The sequence below is a fragment of the Rhea pennata genome, chromosome 1 (assembly GCF_028389875.1).
Source record: "Rhea pennata isolate bPtePen1 chromosome 1, bPtePen1.pri, whole genome shotgun sequence".
Taxonomy (NCBI): Eukaryota; Metazoa; Chordata; class Aves; order Rheiformes; family Rheidae; genus Rhea; species Rhea pennata.
In genome coordinates, this window is record NC_084663.1 from 215,160,384 (window position 1) to 215,187,490 (window position 27,107).

General features: G+C 51.3%; 1 protein-coding gene across 1 annotated transcript in view; it reads left to right on the forward strand.

Moving 5' to 3' along the window:
• Nucleotides 1-696: 696 nt before the first annotated feature.
• The window catches only part of CHRDL2 (chordin like 2), a 33,084-nt gene continuing 6,673 nt past the window's right edge, over nt 697-27,107 (forward strand). Inside the window, exons 1-9 of the mRNA XM_062578538.1 lie at nt 697-769; nt 10,698-10,810; nt 11,302-11,395; nt 12,768-12,910; nt 16,586-16,679; nt 18,470-18,525; nt 19,903-20,071; nt 21,032-21,226; nt 24,453-24,635. Coding sequence (XP_062434522.1) covers nt 697-769; nt 10,698-10,810; nt 11,302-11,395; nt 12,768-12,910; nt 16,586-16,679; nt 18,470-18,525; nt 19,903-20,071; nt 21,032-21,226; nt 24,453-24,635 — 1,120 coding nt within the window. The remainder of the gene's footprint in view (nt 770-10,697; nt 10,811-11,301; nt 11,396-12,767; nt 12,911-16,585; nt 16,680-18,469; nt 18,526-19,902; nt 20,072-21,031; nt 21,227-24,452; nt 24,636-27,107) is intronic.

Sequence of the window (27,107 nt, forward strand, 5' to 3'; positions counted from 1 at the left end):
CGGGACGAGGCACCCTCGAGCACCGGGACTGAGACATCCCCGGCACCGGGACCGAGACACCCGCAAGCCCCGGAACCGGCACCGACACACCCCCGGCACCAGCACCGCGGTACCTCCGAGCCCCCGGGACGAGGCACTCTCGAGCACCGGGACTGAGACATCCCCAGCACCGGGACTGAGACACCCACGAGCACCGGGACCAGCACTGACACACCCCTGGCACTGGCACCGAGACACTCTCAAGCACCGGGACCGGCACGAACACACCCCTGGCACCGGCACCACGGTACCCCTGAGCATTGGGACCGAGACACCCTCGAGCACCGGGACTGGCACCGGCACACCCCGAGGACCAGCACTGCGGTAACCCCGAGCACCAGGACTGAGGAATCCCCAGGGCATCCCTGAGCACCGGGACCAAGACATCCCTGGGACCAGGACTGGGACAGGGACCGAGGCATCCCCGGGGCATCTCTGAGCACCAGGACCGAGACATCCCTGGGACTGGGACCAGGACCAGGACCAAGGCATCCCCAGGGCATCCCTGAGCACTGGGACCAAGACATCCCTGGGACTGGGACTGAGGCATCCCCGGGGCATCCCTGAGCACCAGGACTGCGGTACCCCAGGCCCAGCACCACAGCACCCCTGGGTCCTGGGAGTGAAGCCCCTCCGGGCCTCGATTTCCAGGCTGCGATGCTTCCCGGAGCGGGCGCCCTCGCCTTCCTCCTCCGGTGCCTGCTGCTGCTCGTCGCTCCTGCCCGGACTCGTAAGTAGGCATCGGGGTCGGGCTTCCAGCTGCACTTGGGGGGTGTCTGCGGGGCTCAGCCTGGCCTCCGCACCCCCTGGCCCGGCCAGCCCCTCCATGCCTCAGTTTCCCCATTGCCAGGCTCCCCAGGGCTCTGCAATGGGACTGGCCTGGAGGGGACCCCCATTGCCTTCCCATCACCTCTAACCTCTAGGCACGGGACTGGCAGGGAGAACCCGTGTGGGCCAGGGAGGGGATGGGCAAGCCGGTGTATTTTTTTGTGGGGATGCAGTGGCAGCTCCCCCAGGGGTACCAGTCTTCCTGCTTGCCTTGCAGACCCTTCAAGTGGACCACCCCCTTGTCCCTGCATCCCCACGAAGGTGGCTGTGCCCCCCTCCACCTCCTGCTGGCCCCGGCCGCTTTCCAGGGATGTACAGCACCGAGCACACTGCTGCGCACTGGCAATGGGACCCAGTGACGGCACAGGGCTGTGGGGTTTTGGGAGCTGGAGGGGGAACAGACTGCAGCTCCAGGAAACCCTCCTGCTGGCTAAAAATCGTGCAGGGCACAGCATTGAATTGCAGCCCTTCCCCTGCTCGGTGCATCTTGCCCCCTTGGGAGCAGAGGGAATGAGCTGTCTGGGGACACGAGCCCCCAGCTGAAAGCTGGTAGATCCCTTGTTCTCCTTGTGCATCCCTTGTTCTCTCCTGCTCCTGCTCCCAGCTGGCAAACTGGGGCAGAAAAGATTTGGGACAGGGAACGGGGAGGGAGATTCAGCACTTATACGAAAAGGCTTAAAGGACTCGGCCAGGGCTGTTTAGTAGTTTGGAGGGTGATGGAGGTTGTTACTCAGGGCCAGGAGATGGGTTTGGCTTGGGCAAGGCACCGGGACCCTGCCAACAGGCACTGGGCACCCTCACAGCATCGCAAAGCTGCCCGAGTGCCAAGCAAACAAGTGCAGACCCATTGTGTCCCTACATTTATTCTCCCCTTTAATCTGTCAAAACCCCTGTGGAGCCCACTGGAACGGTCGCTGTATTAGGGTGATTTATGACTTGCCTGGTGCCAGCAGCGCATTAGGCACTAGGCAAATAATCGTCCTTCTGGAGCGCGAACCCAAAATGCAGAGCACTGAGCTGCCTTGTCCTGAACACCGGGCAAGCTGGGGGAAAGGCAGGCGGCAGTTTCGGGCTGCAAGGGGGCAGGAGGACACAGCAAAATGTGATGAGGTTTCCAGCCTTTGCTCCCCAGGGCTGTGCGGAGATCTGGAGAGCAAATTCCTGGTGTGCTTGGCTTGTTTCTCTTGCCTGGACCCACTGAAAGCTGCTGAGCTCCAGCCCGTGGCACCCGTTCCTTGTATGAGAGTGGTGGGTATGATTCCCCGCTCACCCCAGGGAGCTGCAGTAACTCTGGTACCCATGGTCAGAGGAGGATGGAGACATCCCTAGAAGGTGACTTGGATGCTGGAGATGCGTTTGCTCTTAAGAGGTGCCTGCTGATGGTGGCAAAGCCTCTAAGTTGGGCACAAGGCAGGATGAATCGAGTTTTTTGTGCTTTGGGGGAGCATGAGCCAGGTGTGTTTTGGAGATGGATGTAGCCTGGAAAGTGCTGGAGTCTGTTTGAGACAATATGAACGGTGATGTGGGCACCGCACAGCAGCGGGATGGGGCCAAGCTTGGTGGGGAGGTCATGGACTGTCCCTCAGCTCTGTGTCGCTTTGGCTTGCCTTTGGCTGTCTGCCAGACAAGCCCGTTCCCACTACGCCGAGGACTCGAGTGGGCTCCAGGTGCCAAGCGGCTGAAGACCAGAAGGTCTTGCTGAGAAGCTCCTGAGCAAATTGTGAACTCCACTGCTCACCTTGGGAACTCCCTGCTGCACGGTTTTCTTGTGGCTGAGTGCTTAGAAAGAATAAATACAGGAATAAATCAGTTACAAGCAGGCTCATCAACTGGGAGACCTACAGTGCTAAAAATAGGTGAGAAGCAGAAATGCTTGGGCTTCAAGGCAAGCCAGAGGAGAAGAATTTGCCCATAGAAACAGTCTATTTTAGGGGATTTACACTCTCAGCTGAAAAAATATCAGAGGCATAAGTTACTGGGCTGAATGTGCTGCAGGTCATCCACTATGAGTAATTCAGCAGCAATCGTTTAACGCAATGATATTTTGGCTGGAGGCATTTAAACACCGGCGTCTCCAGAGAGCACAGAGTAGGGCTTTTCCCCGGGAACTTGGAAGCTGTCTTTTCATTTTTAACTCAGCTTCCTGAGAGATGGGGCTTGTGAGATTGCCCACTCTGTCTGTCCCGCTCGGCAAATTCAATCCAACGTGACGAGGGACTCGGATCTCCAGGAGAGGAAGAACTGCCATAAAAAGCAAATCGTTCCGGCAGCCACGGTAAGGGAGAGATGAGGGCTGCCCACCTTGGTTTAGGCATCCAGGCATCACCTTGGGACCCAGCCCTCATCTGCTCTGCTGCGGGGATGCTCTGAGTGCGGGATTTCACTCTCAAGGCCATTAGGATGCAACATGCCAAAGGCCCGGTGTGTTCTAACTAATCCCTTCGCAGCTAAGTTGCATTTTAAGCCCTTCATAAATACTGGGCTGTGATACAACTGTCTGGATTTTCTGTAGTCAGACAGTGCTTCTTGCTCCTTATTTCTAGCGGCTCTTAAAACTCGCAAACTGGTTTGCGTAAACACACTCCTGCACGCTGGGCACAACACTGGCTGGCAGGTGCGTGATTTCCGAAAGGGCCATCGGAGCTGGGGACCCAGCTCGGACATGCCCTGCTCAGGGGAGGAATAAACCCGGGCTGCAGAAACGGAGGAAATCTCTGCGCCTGGGGCTAGCGGGGGCACGCGTGGAGACCGGGGCTGCGCTGCAGAAAGAATTGGGGGAGAAGCAAGGCTTCGTGTCTTTAGGCTACAGCATGTTTTGGTAGCATCTGTGCTGTGAAATCTTGGATCAGCTGGAACCTGTTTGATAGCCGACGTGCAGCTCTCCGCTGGGGAAACCGAGGCATGTCCTGTGAAGGCACCGAGCCCTGATGAGGCACCTGGACAATATCCCTCCGCATCGTCCACGATGCCCCCTTGGGTTGTGCGACTCCCTGGCCTCAAGGCTGCTCTGCGAGGCAGACTGTACAGCAGGACTGGCGGTGGCCTTCTGCGGTGGGCAAGCAAAGGAGAAGAGGTTGCTTCGCTCATTTTCTATGCCTTCAGGTCTTGCGGGAGCATTTACTCCTGCCTAACTGTGACTCAAGGCTTTATGTGTGGTAGGGGATTCACTGGTGTCTTGTAGCATAGCTGAGCTCATGGTTTAGCCCATGGTGATTTGTGTGGGTTTCTCTTTCCTCCATGCTGTTCTTTCTTGCCATTAAACAACAAGTGAGACATGAAACTAATGGAGAGAGTCCAGCATAGGGCTACGAAGATGATCAGAGGGCTGGAGCATCTGCCCTATAAGGAACGGCTGCAAGAGCTGGGCCTGTTCAGCCTGGAGAAGAGAAGACTGAGGGGGGATCTGATCAATGTGTACAAGTACCTGAAGGGAGGGTGTCAGGGGGATGGGGCCAAACTCTTTTCAGTTGCCCTGTGTGACAGGACAAGAGGCAATGGGCAGAAATTGAAGCACAGGAAGTTCTGCCTGAAGGTGAGGGGGAATTTCTTCCCTGTGAGAGTGACGGAACACTGGACCAGGTTGCCCAGAGGGGTGGTGGAGTCTCCTTCTCTGTAGACCTTCAACACCCACCTGGATGCAACCCTGTCTAACATGACATAGGTGACACTGCTTGAGCAGGGAGGTTGAACTAGATGATCTCCAGCGGTCCTTTCCAACCTCAACCATTCTGTGATTCTGTGATTTTGAACCTTAATGCACTTGCATCCTGGCTGAAGCTGGACAGGTGAGAAATGAGTTGAGGGGGACAGTCAGACAGAGAATACAGATGTGTATGGCTTGTCCTACATGAACCAGGCTGAGAACATGCAGCTGGCAGAACCAGTGGGTCAAACAGGCCCTGCACTTATCTGCTGGGATCCGGTGTAAGTCAGGAGTGATCTCCTGATCCTGCCGCTGTGATCCCATGTGTGCAGAGACTGGGCCTGGGAATAGGTGTGTGGAGAGGTGCAGTCCCCTGGGGCTGTTTGAGACACAGTGTAAATACAGCTCTAAACCTCACACAACCCATCGGGGCCCTCTGGTCAGGTCTGGAGAATCCCAGTCTCGGGGCTGGGGACGGAGGAGCAGGATCTTGTATGCATGTGTGAAAGCATACAAACATGTAGATCTTTTGCCATGCACATGTGTGTGTGACCTGACTTCCCTGGGCGTCAGTCCCTCCTGTATCCACAGACGAGTGACGTGAACATAGCTGAACCTGAGCAAGACGATGATCTGGCAGCCAGAGCCTAGTATTTCAGTAGCAGTCATGCATGCAGATTTAATAGTTTGCTTTGGTTCCTGTTAATAAACTGGCCCACCAGGCTCAAGAACAGTGTAGGAGAGCACCTCCCATCTGCCAGGAGGATTCCCAGTCTGGGCGTGTGAGTGGACCAGTACTGGGGCTACTGCTTGAGTTTGGCCAACCCTTTTTTCTGGGTTCATCTGGAAACTGAACATATTTGTGCACTGGGATTGTTCACACTGGCAAATGTCCCTGGTGGCCAGGGGATCTGTGGTCACTCCCTGTTTTGGCAGGGCAGAGTTTAGATGGCACAAAAGCTGTGCTATACTGCGTCTGCAGTTTTGGAAAATGGGCTCTAACATGTTTTAACTCCTAATTTAGTTGTAGTTGAAGTCCTCAGGTAGCAGGACAAGTTGCATGATGTTGAGGGACCTGCAGAGATGTCCTTGTCCTTACTGCCTGATGCAAATGTGGAGTATGTGCAATGAACTGGTTTGAACGGGCTGTGCCAGTGGGCAAGAAAGCTTGGAGGGACATGTCCCATGGATCTGCTAGCCTGAGAGGACTTGTCTGTGTCTGAGCCCCAGGAGATGTCTGGGGGTGGTGTGACCAACATCAGCCAGTCTGATGGGTAAGCAAGAAGTCTTGCCTGTTGTCGCTGTCCTGAGTCAGAATTAATGACCCATGAACCAGTAACCCGCCAGCAAGTTAGTAGGACCATTATGAGCACCTTGAGCTTTAGAAAAGCTAGGTCAGAGCTCATGCTCTGGTCAAGACCAGGAAACCCATGGCCATGTAGGAAATCTGGCTCCATTGCTCTTGTCTGCTCACCAGCCTGTGTTGTCCTTGGGAAGCTGAACCAAGCAGTCCTTCAAATGCAGTCATGCTGGGAGAATGCTCTGGCTGACTAACTCTTCTTTGTGCCTGTCTAAATACCCTCAGCAAAATATCTGGAGCAAATGCTAGATTTCCTTTTGTTCTACCAGAGAAATCTACCTTGAGGAATATAGATCTGAAAAAAAACATGGAGCTATGAAAAGGGAGACAGTGGGGTCTTCAGTTCATTGTCTCTCACTGTATCTAGAGTGGGAGGACAAAGACCTGGAATGGTGTCTCTTCAGCGGCTGAGGCACAAAACCATTGAGACGTTTGACACAAGGAGGCTTTGGAGGCAATTCTTGCGGTGTGAGGGAGACATCAGTGATCACCAGAGGCAGACCAGGAGGGGTTTCTCTAGGCCATTCACTTTCGATCTAGCGCATCTCGGCCATCCCTAGGAGATGCTACTCTAGCCGCTGTGTAGAGCATCTCAGAGCCTCTGCAACAGCCTACTTTGGTGCTAAATCTCCTTGTAGCTGGAAAGCTTCCTGTAATATCTGCCCTAAATCATCCTGGCTGTGCCCCACGTTGATGGCTTCTTGTTGTCCTTATTGTGGCTGGAGATTACCCTTTCGTTTGTAGCAGCTCTGTGTAGCCTTGTCCTCCCTGTTGTACTATTTGTCTCATATTACATGCCCTTCCTTTCTGTCCAGGAGGCAATTAATGATAATTGATGATAATTAATGACAATTAAAGTAAACTTGGGCTTGAGCACAGCCTCAAGTATTGTCCAGGCATGTCCAGACTCTTCATTGCTGGCACACTCCCCAGCATGAGTTGGGCTGTGCCAGCTTGGGCTTTGCCAAATGCCTGGGCATGGTCCGGGGACAGTCGAGGCCAGGGCTCTTCCAGCAGGCAGGTACAGACATGAGCTAGGCCAGACCACTTGCTCCAGGCCCTAGCCTGTGCTATTTACTGGTCTGAATGTAGCCAGGTGGTCCTCCCTCAACAAAAAAAACCAGAGCCACTGCAGAGAATGGCTGTTGGAGCAGGGGGCATTGGGGAAACCTTCCTCTCATGCATTGTCCCAGGAAAGCCCTAGGGGTGAGCAAGGTAGAGTGGCTGCTGCCCGGAGTGGTCACTCTCCACAGCATCTCCCACCCTTCCACCAGGCACAAGGACACAGGACTTGCTTGCGTGCCAGACGAATTATTTCCATGGCTTTTAGTTATTTTTTCCAGCATATATAATACATAATAACTCTCTTAAGAATGCAGTCTGTGCTGTAGTGAGAGCTCTTTTATTTGGGAAGAAACGAGCTAGGCAGGACCTGTTCTTGGAGACAACCACGGCAGATGAGCCCGTGTCCCGTATGAATGAGAACAGCCCATGTCCACTGTGGTGACTCTACGACTGCAGCCTACTTCTAGGAGCACCCTGGGCTCCAGGCTCCATTGACCAGCTGCACCAAGAAGAAACATCCACTCTTCAATAGACCAAGGAATAGGAAGGTGAGGGCTTCACCCTTGTCTTGCTTTTGTGGATAAAAGGAAGGAAATCTCTCCTTTTGCAATGGGGAGCTTGTCCCTTCCCAACTCTGCTTCCTGCTTCTGGCTCCTGCAGTACCAGCCTCAGATGCGGAGCTTCTGGATTGAGCTCAAACCCAGCCTGGGCTGTGTCTCTGCAGATGGTGTGAGGTGGGCTGCTCTGTTGTCTCCTCCTGCCCCAGGACTGCATGGAAGGAAACCCAAGACAGTAAATTTTTGGTACTGCAACCTTGAAAACGCTCTGTAGCTCAAGAGCCCTCCTTGGAAAAAGAAAAGTAAAACAACATGACTTTTGTGTGCGTGCTCATGCTATTGCTGTCGATGCAATAAATAAGGAGACTGAAAGGCACGGGAGCAATTTACTGCCACAAATGGCTTTTCACTCAGAGCAAATTGGGAAGATATCCAACGTTTGATCTCTGAAAATGAAATTAGTAGCCTGGCATGGGAAAAAATGATCCGGAGCCTCCAGCTTTTAGGCCTCTTCCTTCCATCCATCCCCAGATTGCTTTTAACCAAACATGCATGTGCTTCTTGCCAAATATGCAGCATAGTGCTGCTGAGATGCGGACAAGTGTCTGCTGCTGCCCAGTGCTGCCAGTCGTCTTTAATTTTACCAGCGGGCCCTTTGCAGACGTGAATCAGGCTTGCTTTCAAGGGCTGGATCCAAACCAGGGTTCCACTTGTGAAAGGCAAGTGATTAAATGTTTTATCGAAGCAGCCAGCTGGCATGGGAGCCAGCAAGCTGAGCAGGGCCATGTCACATGAAGGCAACTAGATTTCTTCATCCTCAGCATAATTCATGAAGATGCTGCAAGCAGGGAAAAATGAAGTCATTTTCTCACCCATTTTGCAAAATGATGGTGAGTTTTTCTTTTTCCTTTTTTTTTCTTTTTTTCCTTTTTCTCCCTGGTTTCTGCTGTTCCTAGCCATGTGCTCCCTGTTCTGGCTAGGTTTAATGGAAGCTCATGTTGTGCCTAGGCAGGGAAATGGGTTTGCTCACCTGTCAGAAGCTGGGACCGGCTATGGGAACAGTGTAGAGAGCCCTCTGCTCTGTGCTTGTGGTAGTGGAGGTTTCTGCTGGTGGTGGCAGTATCTCCTGTTAGCCAGGGATGCGGAGCCTGCTCTTTATTCAGTGTTCAAGGGATGCACCACTGTGCTTGGGCCAGGGAGTCTGCACCACTGGTGGTGGCCTCGTCTGAAGCTGCACCCTGGAGAATCACATGCTTGAACCTATCAGCGCCATGAGGACTGCTATCCTGGTCATGGTAGAGGATCCCTTGGGTTCATCCCGATGAGCAGATGGTCAGAAGCCTTGTGGACCTACACAGTCTATCTGCACAACTTGCTGGAGGTGGGGTGGCAGCACATGATGATGATTGTACGAGTTTTGCCTAGCTGATGGGAGAAACACTTATATTAAGGTGGCAGCATCTCCAGCTTTGGCAAAGTGGGGCAATGCTGGCCAGGCTAGCTCAGCCGCTGCCGTTCCGCACACGCTTACCCACAGTGATGAAGTGGGGCATGGGATGGGTTTTAGCAGCACTGAAGTGGTGAGCTCCACCAAGGTAGCTTTGGGGACCCTCTACTGCTCATTGGGGAGTCTAAACAGCAGCGTAGCAGATTCAGCACCCCCCTGACTTGCCCATCCCCAGGTTTTGTGTGATGTCCGTAGGCCGCGGGCTCAGTGGCTGGGCAGCAGCGAGGCACCCTGCCCTCCCACGGCGGGCGGTGGGAGCTGGGCACCATGCCTTGGAAAACAACCGTGTCAGCCCGCTCCCCTTCTCCCCACAGTGCTGGCGGTCCCCAGGGCAGCATAAGGTTTTAAAGGCCTGTAAATGCTTCAGGGAGCATAAATATCTCAGCTGCCTTCGAGCAACATGATCGCCCAGACTACCTCAAATCCCCTCGATGACATAACCTTTTAAATCACCTTAATTTTTTAGTGGGACTGTAAGCACTTAAACCACTAATAACATACACGGACAGGCATGTGCTTATTCACAGAAGAGCTGGAGCCTCAGTGCATCTTCTCATGATGATATGATTGGGAAGGAATAGAAAAATGGATGGTTTTGTTCAGTTCAGGGCAAAATTTGTTTTTGATCAGGCTGCAGTTTTTCAACATCCCAAGAAATATTTGTGTTAAAAATTGGGTAGTTTAAAAATCCCCTTCCTTTGCCACATGGGTATGGGATGGGTTTGTGTGTCTGCCGTGGGAACCCACGCTGGTGTCTGTAGTGTCCAGCTGTCCCCACTGGGCTTGCTGGCTGTTTAGAGGTGACAGCGGGTATTTCATGGGCAGCAGCTGGCAGGGGGAAGGTTGGCAGTGGGTTTGAGATTATCCTTCCTGCAAAAGCCACAGTTTGTTCTAAGACAGCAGCGATAAGAAGTGACTCCCGATAGCCAATAGCCACTGTATGTAGCTTTATGGTCTCAGTGGCCAAGGTGGACTTGCCATCCCCTTTGACAGACTCATAAACTAGGAATTTGGTACCAGATTTGTGCTGGGTTGAGCCCTGTGCAGCCAGTGGCTCCCTGGGGCTTACACTGGTGTGATGGGCAAGCCAGCACCACCCTGCTCCTTAGAGCAGATGCTCAGCTGCTTGTGTGCTGGCAGTGCTGGCCAAGAGATCCTTGAGAGAACAAGCTGAAGCTTGTAAGGGGAGCAAGAGGTTTTCCTTCAGAATGCTCTTCTACCCCAAAACATCTTTTTCTGGATAGCTGTGAAAATGTCCCCTAAACTCAGCTCCTTTTCTCCCTGCCACTGTTCACTCTGCTGGTCTTCCTGAGTGAAATTCAGTCCCATAGCATCACCCTGAAATCACCTTCAGATGAGCATATCTGACCTATTTGAGAGGGGTGACTTTAATTTATGCTTCAGAAATACCTGTTCTCTCCCTTGCCTGAAAGGGAATCCAGTTTGAATACAGGAGCTGCCATTTGGTCGGATAGGTCCCAACCCAAAGAAAAAAATCATAGCCAAAAAAAAAAAAAAAAAAAAAAAAACCAGAGAAGAAAAGCGTTGGAGTTGAGTGGGCAGGATACAGCCGTCAGCTTCTCATAGGTGGCGGCATGAATGCACTGAGCCATCCTTGCTCTGCTCATTATAGAGGGAGAAGAGCTCTTCCAAGGACTATCCTTTTCTTCCACAAAGCTTCTCCCCGTTGACTTTCAGGGCCAGATATGTTCTGCGATTTCAATGGCAAGAAGTACAGCCCAGGAGAGAGCTGGCACCCCTATCTGGAGCCTCAGGGGCTAATGTACTGCATCCGCTGCACCTGCACCGAGGTACGTCTCTCCACGCAGCCGTGGCAGGAGGTGGTAGTGATGCCACTGTGTTGGTGTGCTGCTTCGGCAGCCTTTAAACAGTCTGATTCTGGTGTCAAAATTTCATCAGAGAAGCCTCTTCTGGTACCAGAGGTACAATAGATTAATCTGTCTCCTTCTGAAAACCTCCTGCATTTCCCCCCATGAATATTGGGTAGGCTTTGGGAGGGACTTGACTCAGCGATGTAGGTGGGCTTTGGGTGGAGGGGGCTTAGGGCTGCAATGGGGCCAACGGTGATCTTTGATGATGAGAAATGAGCCTGTAGCCTGGCCTGGCAGGCAGGTGTGAAGCAAGGATGGTGATGTGCTTGGCTGGGAGAGTTAAACCAACACAATCTGTCACGATAACAGGGCCATCATGCAACATTTTCTTTCTCTGCTGGGAGCTGTAGACAAAGACCATGAAAGGAGCAACTTTGGGAAGCTCCAACTTTCTCTCCTTCTCTCCCCAGAATGCCAACATGAGATGCTATCGGATCCAGTGCCCAGCTCTGCAGTGTGCCAGTCCCGTCACGGACCCCCAGCAGTGCTGCCCGCGGTGTGGTGGTAGGTGACCATCCCATATCTCCATCAGACCAAAGAGGGGCTGATTGGGAGAGAAAGGGAAACACAGCAGTTTTGGGCCCATTTTGGGGCAGCTGAGCAAGAGCAAAGGGGAATTGTCTCACGTGAGAGAAGAAAACCCTTTATGTGGTTAGATCACTCCCTCAGGCCACCACGTCAGTGCTCTGCCAGGGACACAAAACCCCGTTGTCCCCTTATGTATGCCAAGGACGCAGGCAGACATCTTATACGTGGAGAAACTGAGGCATGGCACAGGGCTCGGTTGCAGTCACGCAGGTATCTCTTGATTGCACATACATGCCTAGGGCGGCTCATCAGCACTGGGTCCAGCTGTGTGGTGGGGTCACGGCAACAACGGCTGCTCGGGCTGCCCACATTGCTCTTTCCCTCCCCAAAATGTCACTTAGATGGAAATGGACTTTTTACCAGACCTCTTTCCCCAACTACCCCTCATCCTGAGAAGGCTTTTAGAGACAAACTGTTAGTTCACATTTCAATGACAAGCTAGAAACCAGCACTATATTGAGATCATTTGTCAGTAAAATGTTTTGGCTGTGGGAAAAACAAACATTTTAGTTGCACACTGAAGATTTTCACAAAATTCTTGAATTTTTCCCTTCCCAGATGTAATCTGTAAGTGACTGCCAACATCAGCCAGAGTCAGATCAAAAAGGCTTATCCCATGGGTAATTAGGTAAAAATGAAAACCACCTTTTTTTTTTCTAATTTCCCTCCCAAAATAACTGATGGTTTTTAACTAGCTTTGCCACTACTTTGGCACAAGAGCTTTGGAGGTGTGATTTCACCCTTGCAATGAGCTCAGAGCGGTCACGGCAGCCTCAGTCCCCAAAGCTTTTGCACAGCTAATTTCCAATGGGCGCTAGACTCCATCCTGCATTTGAGAGGGGCCCTAGTGCATACACACATGGGACCAGGGCCACAGGAGCAGCAGGGCCACACGGTGCCCCAGATAGTTCTCCGTGAGGACTGTGGTATGCTGGCCCTAGAAGCTGGCCCAGCAGGGAGGCATGGCTCCCCATGTGAGGTGAGGGAACTACCTCCCTTCATGCTCTTGTCCTACGGGTGCTTTGGTGTGGGATGGCTTTTCAGCGATCCTAGCCTGATTATGAGATAGGGGATCGTGCTGTGTTTACAGGACTCATACCAGGCATAGCTGGCTCATCCCAGCCTGGATCTGGTGCTGCACAGTCTGGTAAAAGTCCTCTTTGTTTATGTCTCCCTCTCGAAGATGGTCCTGGCTCCTTGTTTTTCAGCCAGGGAGCTGGCTGAGCACCCACACTATGTTGGGGCTGGGGAGGGGATGGCTCTTAGCCCACTGCTTTCTCCCTTCCAGAGCCAAATTCACCTTCTGGCCTCCGGGCACCTGTGAAGTCCTGCCAGTACAATGGGACAACATATCAGCAAGGCGAGATGTTCACCACAAGCGAGCTCTTTCCCAGCCGCCAGCCGAACCAGTGTGTGCAGTGCAGCTGCTCTGTAAGCTACTTCTGAGCTCGTGGGACGCCAAGTGTGATGGGAGGCAGCAGGGAGGCAGGGAGGGTTTGGGGTTAAGTCCTGCACCCTGGTAATATCACACTAGATGAAAAACTTCCGAGGATGGTGGAGACTGGTCTCTACCTGCAGGGCTTGTGTCTACACTGCTGTGCAGGAGCAGCCTGGGGAAACCAGCCTCATCACCTGGACACACAGCTTATTTACTGCAGATCCCATGGGCCAATTCTGGGCTGAGCCTGCTGGTGCTCCTTCGGGCGGGCAGGCAGAAAAACCCTGTCCTCAACCTTGGCTTTGAGCACACTAATGGATGTGTTTGCTTGCTGTGTGGACCAGCCTTCATGCTTTGGGCCTGTAACTGCAACATCCAGCTATCCTGCCCCACTGAGACATTGTACGAGAGATGGCCAGCAGAGAGACCAGTCTGGGAGCCTTTCTACATACACTCCTGATGCCAAGCAAATGGGATTCATAGGCAGGGGATCTGGGGGAGACGATCCTGCCTCCAAGGAGATGTGGATATGAGGTATCAGGTCTTGGGCTTTAGAGTTTTCTAGGAAGCTGAATTTGGTATTGAGCCAGCTGGTGAGACCAGACCCACTGGCCATTGCTTTGTGCATCACCAGGGTGCCTGGGTATCATAGTGCCTCCAGCAGCCAGTTTGGGACTCCTCCTGCCCAGCACAGCTTTACGTGGCAAGAACTCACTCTCGAAGCAGCCAAGGGACAATGGCAAAGATGACAGCATTTGCAACAGAGCCTCGTAGTGCTGGAGTCAGTGATGACAAAGGGCAGGTACCCAGTGAGCTTTGTCCCTTCTGCTTGTATTTAAGTGGAAGCTGGACCCAGCATTGAGATGTGTTCGGGTGCTCCAGCACTGTGGGTTTATCTTCTCTGCCTTCCCAGAGGGCAGGGACCTGTCCTGTCAACCAGACAGCAGCTGGGATGCTGTGTGGTCCATAGTACCTGGATCCGGCGGTGAATTGCCTGTCTGCCATCCATTTGCGAGTGCCTGATAGATGTTCCTCTTCCCTGAATGTTCAGGAAGCCCCCCAGGCAGGCCTTGGCTCCACTCTGCCCCATTCTCTCCCACCCGCTGCCTGCCCAGGCTGGGATCCTGTGAATGCCTGTCAAAAACTGAGTCCTGACGCTTTGCTCGAGAGGCAAGAGCCAGCCTGGCCAGGGAGGACGACGAAGGTGTGAGGAGCAGAGGGCTGTGCATGCCAGGAGCTGAGTGTTGGGAGATAAATGGAGTGGCTTCTCCTCGACAGCAAGCGAGGAAGGAGAATATAAAGGTGTGCCGTGACGATGCTGGACTTGGACGCTGCGGGGAAATGCTTGCAGCGGCTGCAGCCTCTCTGCTGTAAAAAAGAAGAAGTTTGCACAGACATGGCTTTCACTCCCTGTGTTACAGTGAGCTGTTGGACAGGGCCAGATGGCTCGTGGGGCTGGAGCCGCTCTGCTTGCCAGAGCGGCCAACGGGCCTATGCCAAGAGGCTGTTACTGCCTGCTGGCTCTTGGATGGCCTTGGTGGAAGAAGCAGAGGGGCCAAGCCCAGCGCTAGGCATGCGGGTGTGGGGATCACCACGGACAGTAGCACCCTTGTCTGTGGGGCCAGGCGGGCAGCCAGCACCGAGAGAGCCACGCAAGGTGGCCCAAGCTGTCTCAGCCTCCAGCTCAGCACAGGGAAACCAGAGAGGTGGGAGCGCTCTGCTGCGTTGGCGTTGATGCTCTTGTCTTCTTTTGCTTGGATAGCCTCCATCTCCACCAAGGCTACACAAACCTTTGCAGAGCCATGGTCCTAGACAGGCTGCTGTGTGTCGGCGGAGCAGGGGGAATACTCCATTTGTCTGTTTTGCATGCAGCAAATGCTTTGACTAAGCTTGTCCAGAAAAGAAATCGTGGTGAGCTAGTTTGAACCATCTTGCTCACACATGCCAAGAGCACACACATGGATGGTTGCTAGTGCTCAGCTGGTGCATGGTAGTCAGTAAAGCCATTACACCAGGAGAACTGGTCTGAGCCCTTGATGTTTGTGTAACCCTTGGAGACAGGTGGCTTAGAGCTAGGTGGAAAGAGGAATAGTTTAGGCTTAGAAATGATACAGCTTTGAGGCTCGCTTCTCTCTTACGGACCCCAGCTGGACACCAGCCCATCATCTGATGTAGACAAATGCTAAGTACAGAAACACTTGAACCTCAGTGTGTATGTGCCCACCTGGCCCTGCTTTCCAACTCCAGCCACCACCGTCCTCTAGAGCCTGTGGACTTGCGTGTCCCTCTTGGAGGCACTGGCTCTCGCTCAGGCTCTGTTTATTTGGTAGGATAATGCCTTGGATACAAATGGCAAAATAAAAGGAAAGCAATGAAGCCTTGCAGCAGTAGGCTCTTGCTGGGCTGTATCTGATGTTGTCAGCTGTTGGAACAGCTGCATGAACAGCTGGTCTAAACCTCTTTGAAAACTGCCCTGAGACAAAAGCCTCCAGCATAAATTCTGTTTTTTATGGCATTTGCTCTTTTCTCCCTATGGCAGGTTTTTGCCATGACCTGCAAGTCAGAAGAAGAAAGGAGGAAACAATTTCTCCATAGCCAAACCCTCTCTCCACAGGGACCATAGTCCATAGAGGTCACTTCCATTTCCAGCCCTGAACTGGACAGCAGTTTTTGGTTGTGACATCCTCCACCACATCCACTCATTTACTAGGTTTACTTCCTCCTCTGTACTGCACCTGCATGGTGACTTCGCCTCATCCAGTGTGATGGTGGAAGAAGATGCTGTGATTTCTTTTCCTGAAGACATTTTTGTATAACCTTTTGATTTCCCTCGGCTGTCAGTGTGTGGGTACCCCAGAGAAAATCGCTGCATGGAGAAGAAGACCTAATTATTCATCTGGATGCTCTTGGGCTTGTGAACATCCTTTTCTGCCCTTCTGCACTACAGCACAAACTAAACCTTGTAGCAAGTGGGTGCAAATCCATTGACTGAGGTGTGACCGTGCATGCTAAGTTCAAGACTAGACTCAGCCTGTTATTTTCAGCTTGAATCACTACAGTAGTGGCATTTTCCAGGCTAAAAACCAAGACAGTCGAAGCGGTTTTGTCCGTGAATGTCCATCCTTAGGTCTTGGCTTGATGTCTTTGTGTACTTGGTTCTGGTGATGTCAAATGACCCAACACAGAGCTGTGGGTTGGACCTAACTCTGGGTTCTGCTTCATAATTCCCCCTTTCACCTAGCTTCCCTGGGTTCTTGTCCTGAGAGAGGTTAGAGAGATGGTTCTTGTTCTGCTCTGAAATGATGAGTTTTGTGCAGGGTTTACAGGTGTCTAGTGGCTGTTTAAGATCTGGTAGCACTAATGACACCTGAGAGTAAGGCACTACCTCTGCCTCCTCGGGGAAGACCAGTCCACTCCATGTACGTGAGAGTGAATGGAGTATGTACTGGCAACTGGAGGACTAGCTGTGCTAGGAGAGGACAGCAGCTTTGTGAAACAAGTGCCTGGTCATGGCAGCCATGTGAACGAAATACCCATGGAGAGCAGAAAAAGCGTCAGGTTAAAAGTGGCTGGTACAATTTGAGGTGATGCCACCCCAGCATGAGGCAAATTTGGCCTTACTGTGACCTTGGTAATGCTGATAATGTTTTTTTGCTGCTATCTCCTAGGAAGGACAGATTTACTGTGGCTTGGTGACCTGCCCCGAGCTGTTGTGTTCCTCTCCTCTAACTGTGCCAGATTCCTGCTGCCAGGTCTGCAAAGGTAATGAGGGGTGCAGGTACTGCTCCTGGGTGAGGGCCGGGAGCCACAGGTTTTGTTATTAGCTGGCATTTCAAGCCAATTACACAGGGTTTTGGAAACCTGTGCTGTAAATTAGGCCATTCTCTGCCTCTGAATCACACCAGGAAACAAAAAACAAGGGGCTCATGTTTTTTTTGCATGCTTCCCCTCCCACATGTCCTTGTGTCTTGATTCCCTGTGGCCCCTATGCTGGCTACAGGTGAGCTCTTTGTCTTGCCACTGTGCATTGTGCAAGAGATGTGACCTGCATAGATGGCGAAATCCTTCAGATTGCTTACTCACAAGCTTGTAAGTGGTTGCATGGACGATGTAAGGATGGTGCATACAGCTGTTGCTCCAGGGAAGTTTTGGGGACAGTAATGCCCTGGGGAAATCCCCACTTCCACCCCTGTGTGGCATGGAGTTGTTTGGTTTTCACTCTCACAGGTCTCCACGGGGTGAAGCTCTTGACTTTGCTGCTGTTTCCACTAACTTGCACCTAGGGGAATGAGGAGAGAATCAAGCCTTGCATTTCTGGGTGAGACTGCAGCTCAAGAGCAAATGGGCAGGTTCACATCTTGTTACCTTGCACTAAAGCAGTGCTGGGGACAGGGCTCTGTCACACCAGGGCAATTGGAACAATGTCTTGGGAGTTACTCCAGTAAACTCATTCTAATTTAGACCAGAATTACAGAAAGCTGAAACTAGCCCCAGCGCTGGTGTTTCCCTGTGCTGCTCACTGGTAAATAAGAGATTCACATGTAACACAGAATTCGCAGTGTAAAATGACTCTTTAGTATGAGAAATATCTATGGAGCTGGAAGTCTGTAGTTGTCTCTTGGCCATGGGCACAACATAACCTTGGGGAGCATCCTTCAAACTCTTCCCTAGTTTTATTTATGTGCTAGGGTTGCTGGCAGCTGCTGAAAACTAAGCAGAGAGCTGGTATTTGGGGTTGCCACCCCTATTTGTGCTAGGTGGCATTTTTCTTAGGTTGAAACAAAAATCACTAGGTTTGGCAGAATCACAGACCCTCAGGAGATCACAGGGGTGATATATTTAGGACTCTGCAAAAATCTCATGCACGAGAGAGAAGTAGACATTTTAGAAGATGTTCTAGTGGCAGCTCTGCAACTCTGTGGCCATATTGGCCTCACCAGTAGCATACAAATTACTTCGAATGCAGGGGGGAATTCTGCTCTGGTGCAGCCAGGATTTCAGAAGAGCTCCATTTCCATAGAAAGTCCTAGATAAGATCAAAGCTAAAAGAGCTTTGTACATAGTGAGCATATCAGGAAAGACAGACAGCTTTGGTCAGACTGAGCTGGTTGTGGAACACTAAGCAAGTAACATTCATGGAGTTGTGGGCATCATCAGAGCTGTCCTTGCCCTCAGGGCATGAGTTGTTGACTTAACATTTCTGACCAACAGAAATATCTTTGGGTTTCTTTCTAATGCTACATCTGCTCCATCACCTCATAGCTCTACTTCTGGGGTGGTTTCCTGCCACCTAACTCCAGAAGTCTACAAGACAACATCTTTCTTGAAGCTCTTATTGTTATCAATGGGGATAAAAGGGTTTTGGGATGTGATGCAGACAAGCTGTGCTCCTACTTGCTTTAGGGGGATGTGAATTGTGTATTCAAAGCACCTCTGTCTCCAGTCCCAGCAGGTGTACCAGCACCCTGCAGACGATTGTGTTTAGTCATCCAGACCCTACAGAGCAAATCCTCATCCCACTGCATTCATTAGATAATGTTCTTTCCTTGCAGATGGTTCATATGAGAAGTCCACAGAAGAGGAACCCCTGCAGTTAAACAGAGGTGTTGTACGTGACGTTTGCACTTTAAAATTTGCTTATTGCTTCTGACACAGCCCCAGCAAACAGTTCAAAGAAAGCCATATGCCCATGGGTGTAATTTTCTACCAAGAAATGACCTACAGCAGCTCTACAAGGGCAGTCAGTTCCTCAGGCAGCAGAAGCATGGACACTTGGTTTGTGATTGAATTGTGTCTAGGAGTTGACTTTAACTGAGGGGTGTCAGCAGGGTCTGAGGCCTTTAACAAATCTCAGAGACTCCACTGAGGAAGCACTCTTGTTCTTTCCTCTGTGGTATTTCTAATGTCTTTGAGAGAGCACAAGACCTGCATGACCTGGACATCTTAGGCACTTCTCCTCCTTGTTGGCTAGCCTGGCTGAGGTTGACCAGTGGGTTAGAACAAACAAAAAATGGGGCGCCAGAGAGCAGACCTGGAGATGGTCACAAGCCGGAAATGATTCTCACCTGCAAAGTTGGGTGGTCCAAGTCTCTCTCTGGCAGCTTTTGCTTCAGGTGTTGGTTTCTCCCCTCCCTGTTGGGATAAAGAGTGTCCTGTCTCCCAGTCATGGCTCCCACAGAGCCAGCACTGGAGCTGGACACAAGCATGATTTCCCCAGGCTGTTTGTATCAGCAGCCCCAGCAAGGAAAAAATGACTCCCTGGCTGCTGAGAGTTAATTCATGGTGACATTTCAGAGTTGGGCGGCCCATGCCAGGTCTGTGGGATTAGGTCACTTACAGCTCCTTGTCCTTCCCTTTTCCATACTGCTGGGTGAAAAGCCAGCATCACACCTCCGCCACCTATAAAATCTCCAAATAGACACAAGGGGACCCTTTGTGCTGTATGTCTTGTCCCAGCATTTTACTCTTGGAAGCCCAAGATGTTCCAGGGATCTCAGTCCCGCTGGCTGGCAGCCCTGCACAAACCCTCCTAGGGCCATCCGGGTGAGAAGGCAAGATATGCCCTGTCCTTACCTCTCCACCCCTACCTGGGCTGTATAGAGGCAAGTCCTATCCCAGTAGGCATCTAGAAATGGCTAGTCTATTTACCTGCCTGTGTTAATGATGCAGGACCCCAGATGCCTCCCTGAGGGCATTGGGTGGAGCATGTGAAGGGGCAGGTTCTGCCCCACTGAGGGAAGATGACCCATAAATAGCTTAGGGAGGACAGTAATGTGGGGCATTGACACAAATTGCTCAGAACCTCATAGGTGATAGCAGCCACTGAGATGACTCCTGGACTGTTGCTCATCCCTATGGTCTTTGTTGCTTCCCCTCTTTATGCAAGGTACGCAGGGCACTGGATGGCTTTTTTCCAGCATGCTTTAGAGTGAGAACAACTGAACTGCGTGGGTCTGATTCTCGTGCTGTTTCTGACTGTTCACAGAGGCACTCGCAAGACCAGTGCTCAGGAGAAGCAATGGATAGGAAGCCGCTTGGAGCCACTGCATCCACCATTCTTAGTTCCTCCCTGGAGTTCATTCCCAGGAGCTTCAAACCCAAGGGAGGAGGTGGCACCACTGTCAAGATTGTTTTGAAAGAGAAGCACAAGAAAGGTAAGAGGTGGAGGGGCTGGAGTGTATGTATGTGGCCTAACTTGCCTTTTACAGGGCTTTGAGGGTTACCAGGGAGTTGCAGCAGGTTCCTACCATTGCCTCCTACCTCCTGCTTCTCCACAGCCAACCTCACCTAGCTATCTTAACCTTAGTGGCTCAGGTCCTGGACCCCAAACCCCTTCTCTGCATGAATCTGCCACTTTCTAAGAAAAGCGAGAGGAAGGCTGGTCCTCACGCTGTTTTGGAGCTCTGGGACCTGGGAAGGGAGGTGCTTGGCTGGAGGACCTCAGATGGTCCCTCCAGGGCTACCTGAGCATCCACCACAGAGTGACATGGTGGCTCCTTGCATCTACCTTCCATGTTATGGGTCTGTCCTGGTGCTGTTGTCTTCTTCCTAGGGAGAGACAAAGAAGGCAAGATGGGGAGGTAGCCCCATGGAGCCAAAGGGGAAAGGCAATTGCCTTCTCCTGTTGGGAGCTCTTCTGCCACTGTGTCTCTAGAAGAGTGTTTCCCAGCCCTGGGAGATGGAGCTCTGGAGGAAATTTTGGGACCTCCAGAAATTTGCATGGAGAAGTCAGCAGGTGGCACTCTTCACTGTGCTTCGTGCTGCCTGGCCTCATAGGGACCCTGGGCTTGCAGAGGGCTGGAGGCAGGTGAGGTCCTGCCCACACTCATCCTTCACTCCCTTCAGGGGTGTTGACCCCAGCAGCCTCCAGCTCCTGGAGCCTTGTCCGCCTGCCCCATGGCACCTCTAAGACAAGGTGGCTGCAATATCCCCATGCCCACTGCATCTGCTGCAACCAGACATGTCTCTCCATGTGCTGCCAGAGGGCCACATCTTCAAGATAGCAGGGCTACCCATTAGAAAGATGGCAAAACATGTTGAGCTCTACCATACCTTGTATGTGCAAAGAAGAAGAGGATTTACTTCTACTGGCAACTCCTTTCTTCCTCTTCCAGCTTGTGTTTACAACGGAAAGACCTACTCCCATGGGGAAGTGTGGCACCCCGTGTTCCGGCTCTACGGCCTCCTGCCCTGCATCCTATGCACTTGCAGGGATGGTGTCCAGGACTGCCAGAAGATCACATGTCCCAAGGAATATCCATGTGACTATCCAGAGAAAGTAGATGGGAAATGCTGTAAAATATGTCCAGGTATGTGGGATCTTACTGGCCTGCTCTGTCTGGTCCTGCATACTGTGTCAGCTGCTTTCCACTTCCTTCTTTTAGCCTAGGTTTTTGGCCCTGGGCATACAGATAGATGTGTAAGGGTTCATACTGCTGGTGACTTGAATTCACACTGGGCGAGTTCAGCCAAACAAGTAAGGGTTGGCCTGTCTTGGAGAGCAGCAGGACTGATCCAGAGTGAGGAAGCTGCTCTGATACTGAAAGGTTGCATGTGCTGGCTGGGTGCGGTCTGGAGAAAGAAGTCTAAGGAGGGACATGATAACAGTCTTCAAACAAGTAGAAGGTGCCTTCTGGGGAGAGGGCATGGCCTGTTCTTCAGGGCCCAACTGGCTACGACAAGAATTCACAGGGTTAAATTGTGGCAGCTGAAACACAGGTTTGAAATTAGGAGGACACTCTCTGAGTGCAGTGTAGCTCTGGCACTCGTGGTTGGGTGGTGTTCAAGTTTCCATCCCTGAGAGACCTTATGGAGGGTTAAACATACAGCTATCAGTGTGGGCCAGGTAGAACTGGGTTGGTGCTGGGACTGGGACACGGCAGAGAGAACATCTTTTCTGTGTCCTATGAATTAATGGGTTTTGGGTCTCTCAGCAGGTTTCTGGTCTTTGGAAAGCTGTTTGTCTTGAAGCATAGAACCGGCAAAGAGGTGGCAGAACATCAGACTGGCTCCTCTTCTTACTGGAGAATGTTTCCTAGGTTACACCTCTGTGTATTATCATTCAGGATCAGAAGTTTAGATGATGGACCACCCACTTCTTCCTTAGTGAGACTAAACATACCTTCAGTCTTTTTGGAGCCTGACCTCAGATGTAGTAACTGCATTGATCTTCTCTGACGTGTTGTCATGATGATTTCATGGAGAGGTCTCACCAGGGAGAACAAGCAAGGGACGGTGCCACATTAAGGAATGGGGGCAAATAGGCTGCAAACTAATTGGAGAGGTCTCACGGGGGCAAATAAGCAAGGGATGGTGCCACGTTAAGCAATAGGGGCAAACAAGCTGCAAACTAATTTCAGTTAGGATTTTCAAGGTTTCTGGCTGCCAGGCAGAGAGGTTCTGGGATGACCTCCCCCAGGGATAGAAGGGCAGAAGCCCAGATTGTTTTAATAGGGTTTCTGATACGTTTATGTGTAGGATTTATGATGTGGTGCCTGGTGGGAATGAGATGTGATGACTGAGCAGAGCCCTTCCAGTCTTGCATTCCCATTATAGTAGGTCTTTCTGGATTAAAGTCTACAGCTCTCTCTGCTAGGATCTCTTGTGTGCTGATCAGTCTTCATTTATTTCCAGTTAAATGCTGTGACCCAGCCAGAATGATTTTCTTCTTGCTTTCCAATACTCAAAGATAATGATCATACACACACGTTGCTCAGCCAAGTTACATGCTTGTCCTTCACTACGCGAAGATTTAGCCTGTCTTCTTTTCCAGGCACTTTCCATGACTGTCTTCCTCTTGCTCCTTTGTACGCAACAGCTTGGAGAGAAATGCTGACTGATTTCTGTTTGCAAAAGAAATGTTGATCAGAGCAGAATTGCTGTGGAGCATTGGTCAGACAGGGAAACCGTCACAGCTGCTCGAGGGGGAAGCCAGAACGCCTGTGTCCTCAGTCCTCTGCCCTTAACCACTGCACAGTGGGCAATCCAATGGCTCTGATGTGAAGCTCTGAGGTTGTTAAATACCTGTTGCATCTGTGAGGGCGCTTGGTTCCTCTCCTCTTGTGAAACTGGGGCTGCAGAAAACAGCCCATGAGTAGAGGAAATATAATGGCCTGGGATGGAGGTTTCCCTGCACCCAGACCCTGCGGGAGAGGGCTGGCAACAAGGATGGTGGTGGACTCTGTGTGTCCCCCTTTGTGTCATGCTGAGGCTGCAGAGCTGAATACTTGTCATCTCCTTGCTAGAAGAGCTCTGCTTTGTATTTCTTTAATTTGGGATTTCCATCTCCTCTATGCCAGCATGCATGAAGAATAGTTCAGGACCCCCTCCAGAAAGCATTGGGGAGAGCAGAATCAGACCTAAAATAACTGTCCTACTAAAATAAACCCTATGCGTCTATTTATAGCCAAACTTTCTTTCGAGTAGTGTAGAAAGCTTTAACATCCAAAATGACTGAGAGAACAAGGCTAAATTCAGCAGAGCTGAGCTCCTCTGCGTTCCAAGGACCACAACCAAAGGCAATAAATCTGCTTCCAAAACCACGGGGGATTCTTAATTACTCCAGAAAAAAAAAGTTCACAGCTCTCCTTCACCAGAGATGTTAAAAAAGTCACGTAGGGTCCTACCATTGCCTCTGACATGGGTCTCCTTACTGCCCTGCAGAGGGGCTGGAGTGAAGATGCCTTCACGCCAGGGCGTGAGCGTGGGGAGGGGAGTCGGACTGGGTCCGAGCCCACACGCGGGGCTGAGGCCGGGCGCTCTGCCCAGGCAGGCCAGCCACAGCGCTGGCTCCTGTTCCCTCGGCTCATCTCTTAGCTTAGCTGACGTTGCTCCTTTGGGATGGCAGCAGGCATGAGATGGGAACTGGGGAATCCAGCCTGGGGTTCATAACATGCTAGATAACGATAGTGCTGAAGGTCTCCTGCTGGGGATATGGCGGATCTGGGTAGAAAAACTCCCGCTTCTCCATCCCTGCTGGCTTAGAGGCTGCCAAAACCAAGGGGAATTAAAAGTATGGGGGCAAGAAGGTCCCCAGATACTTTATCAACATCTTGCTTCCCTTCGCTGTTTTTCCCAGCTCAGGATCAGATCTCTTGCCTGAAAAGACAGGATAATAACGATGTGATTGGTATTTGTCCTCTAAGGATGAAGGCACTGCTTCACCTTGATCTTCCTCCCTCCCAAGCAGTGCCTCCAGGCAGCCCTCTGCCTCACCAGCCTCCCTCTCTGCCACGGCAGGATGGCAACCTCCTGGCTTGATGGATGGCTTCTCTGGCAGTGCAGACTCCCCACCCTGGTGCTCTGGAGCTCTATCAGAATCCAAACCCAGATACACTCCTTCCCCCAGCTCAGGTGTACTCACACCCTTAGTCAGCGATGCAGCTGTGCAACATGGCATCAAATCCATCAAGCTGCCTTTCCTTCAACCTGAGTGCTGAGCTAACCTCTTCCAAGCTTGTTCCTCAGGCTCCTCTTGCCCCTTGCATGGCTCTTGAGGGCCCTGGTTAAAAAACTCTGTCTTTCTTTTTTGCCCAGAAGCCAGAGTGAAACCCACCGATGAAATAATCACCACCCAATGTGGCAAGAACCCCAACCATGTCCTAGTGTACATGTTTGTACCATCGAGCTCAGAGACCTCCAAGGAGATCCTTAGGACGATTGCGATTGAGAAGGAACCATCAGAAGAAGTGGAAATCTACAACTGGAAGCTGATTAAAGGTGAGTCGTCTAACAAAACCAGACAGCAATGGAAAAGGTGTGTGTGCACTGCTGACCTCTCCTTTCACCCAGTCTATGTGACTGGAAAGATTTATGCTCTCTTCTTTGATACTGCTTTGAGTTTGAGACTGACTTGAGCTTTTGTGACATGGCTTTGCAGTGAAGGAAGACTGTTGCCCAGCAGTTTCCAAGCTTTGTTTGATCTTTCAGGCTGTAGAGCTTTTCTATCGATGCTCCCTTCCTTGCATAGCTAGTTGAAACCTGCTAAGAGCAGGCCGGCTTTTCAAACTCTTCCTTGCACATCTGTTCACTGTAGTTGCTGAGTCCATCAGGCATGCAAGCCAGAGACTGGAAACCGCTTTTGTCCCCAGCATATACAACCAACTGCTGTAACACCATCCTGAGGCACAATACATGGGCAAACAGGGCAGAGGGCTTGGGCTTGGCCCTCAAACCATGCCTACTTTCTTGCCAGATGCACATGGAAACCACCATGGTCAAAAAATGTTCTGGTCACTCCATATTTTTCTTCTATTCTTTCTTTTTCCTGATCCACTGAGAGCAAAGCTTGCAGTGCTGTCACGAAGATGCATGCTGGGGAGATGAATTGCCCCCAGCCCACTTTTGGGGCCAGTTGATTTGAATCCTCCAGTTGGGGTGTTCTCCTGAGGTCTAAGCACAGCTAATACACCTCTGTCAAATCACACCAACTTTTTTGCTCTCTTGCAGTGTCTTTAGCTGTGCAATGCTCTTGTAGTCCAGAGTAGTCTCTCTCCACTAGAGATGCCTGGTCTAGTAGATACCTGAGTTTTGTTTCTCCTGGGCTCTGGAGGAGATCATGGGGCAGGCCGTGCCCCATCCTGAGGTCTCTATTGGACATATTCTACCCCTTGCAAACAGTTGGGCACTTCAGGTGGATCACAGCCTACCTGTGGTTACAATGACCCTCAGTCCATATAGCTGAATGTCTTCTGGACATCTATAAATAGAAATTATGATCTCTTGTGTGTTGCCTTACTCCTCTGATGGAGTTCTCAGGCCTCCTGGGACTGGCTAGGCAAGCTGCAGCAGATGGGTGTGTGGGCACAGACGGATAATTACTGCAGTAACCAGAGAAATTAACTCAAGAGACGGAGCCCTGACTGTCACCATGTCTCCATCCTCCCCCTGCCATCCTCCATCCTCCGCGGTGCCCCTCTCCCCTTCCTCCTCCCACTCCAGCAAACCTCCTTCACAATGGCACCTTGTAGCTGAAGGACAGCTCTGAGACTTCACTGTCTGGGCCCCACCGTTTCCGCTTCTCACTGTTTGGCAGAGGTCACTACCCAAACTGTCTTGCCACCTCCAAGGCCAAAAGCTTAGAGTCTGCACGGAGCTCCTGAGCCCTGCCAGCCAAGGACAGGGGAGGCCCTTGTCCCCGAGGCCAACACAGCTCTTTTGCTTGGCAGAGGGAAGTGTTACTGTTGGGAAAGAGCATGAGCTCAGTCACATATGGATTCCACCTCTCCATGGTCCATCACTCTACCAACAGAGCAGCATGTGTGGAGAAAAGAGGCTGAAAGTCATGCCTGGAGTCCATCCATCTGCCTTTGTATGGGCTTATAATACTTACGTGGCCTCATCTATTTCTGTGTCGGGGCAATTTCCTCCGTGAGGCGGTAGTCAGGAAGAGAAACCAACAGCAATACCCAGTCAAAAGCTTTACCTAGCTTGCTGATGGTTCACAACTAGTCCTCAGATGAGCCACAGTAGATGCTTTCCCACACATTAAGGGGTCTGAATACCTCACAAATTTTGAAACATGACTTTCCAATGTTTTGGGACAGGAATTATCAAGGGCAGTGAAGACAAAAGAGGAACAGGCAGAATAAGAGAGAGAGACTGGCATGGTTCATAGTCCCTTGACTCATGCCCCTCACTCAGCCTTAACTGGATGTCTCAGCTATACCTGAAGGCAAGATTTTCCCCACAGAGCTCTTTCTCATCTTTGTCCTGCCAGACTGTTGATCAGACAATGACCAAAATATTCCTTTCTGTCCTGAAAATCTGCAGCTCTGGGACCTTCAGTGATCCCCACTGTTTCACCACACTGGTGTACCCTCACACGTACATCTGGGCTGGAAGGGACCTGAAAAGGTCCAGACCAGCTGTCCTCACAGTTTTATAACATATACTTGAAAATCTGCTGCCATGGAGACACTACTGCCTATGTAATCTTCCAGAGCCACAAGGCCCTTCCTTGGAGAAAACTTTTACTGATGTCCAACCTCCTTGCAGCTCAAGCTCATGCATTCTTGTCCTATTCACCAGAGGTGTGAAGAACAGGAGACTCCTTTTCCCTGATGCATTTGAAGATGTCCTCCACTCTGGACTCTCTCCACGTCTTTCTTGAAGTCCAGAGCCCAAAACTGGATGAAGTGCCCTGGTCAAAGGTCTTCTCATTGTGCTCTGCTGGGACAGGTCTAATGCAGA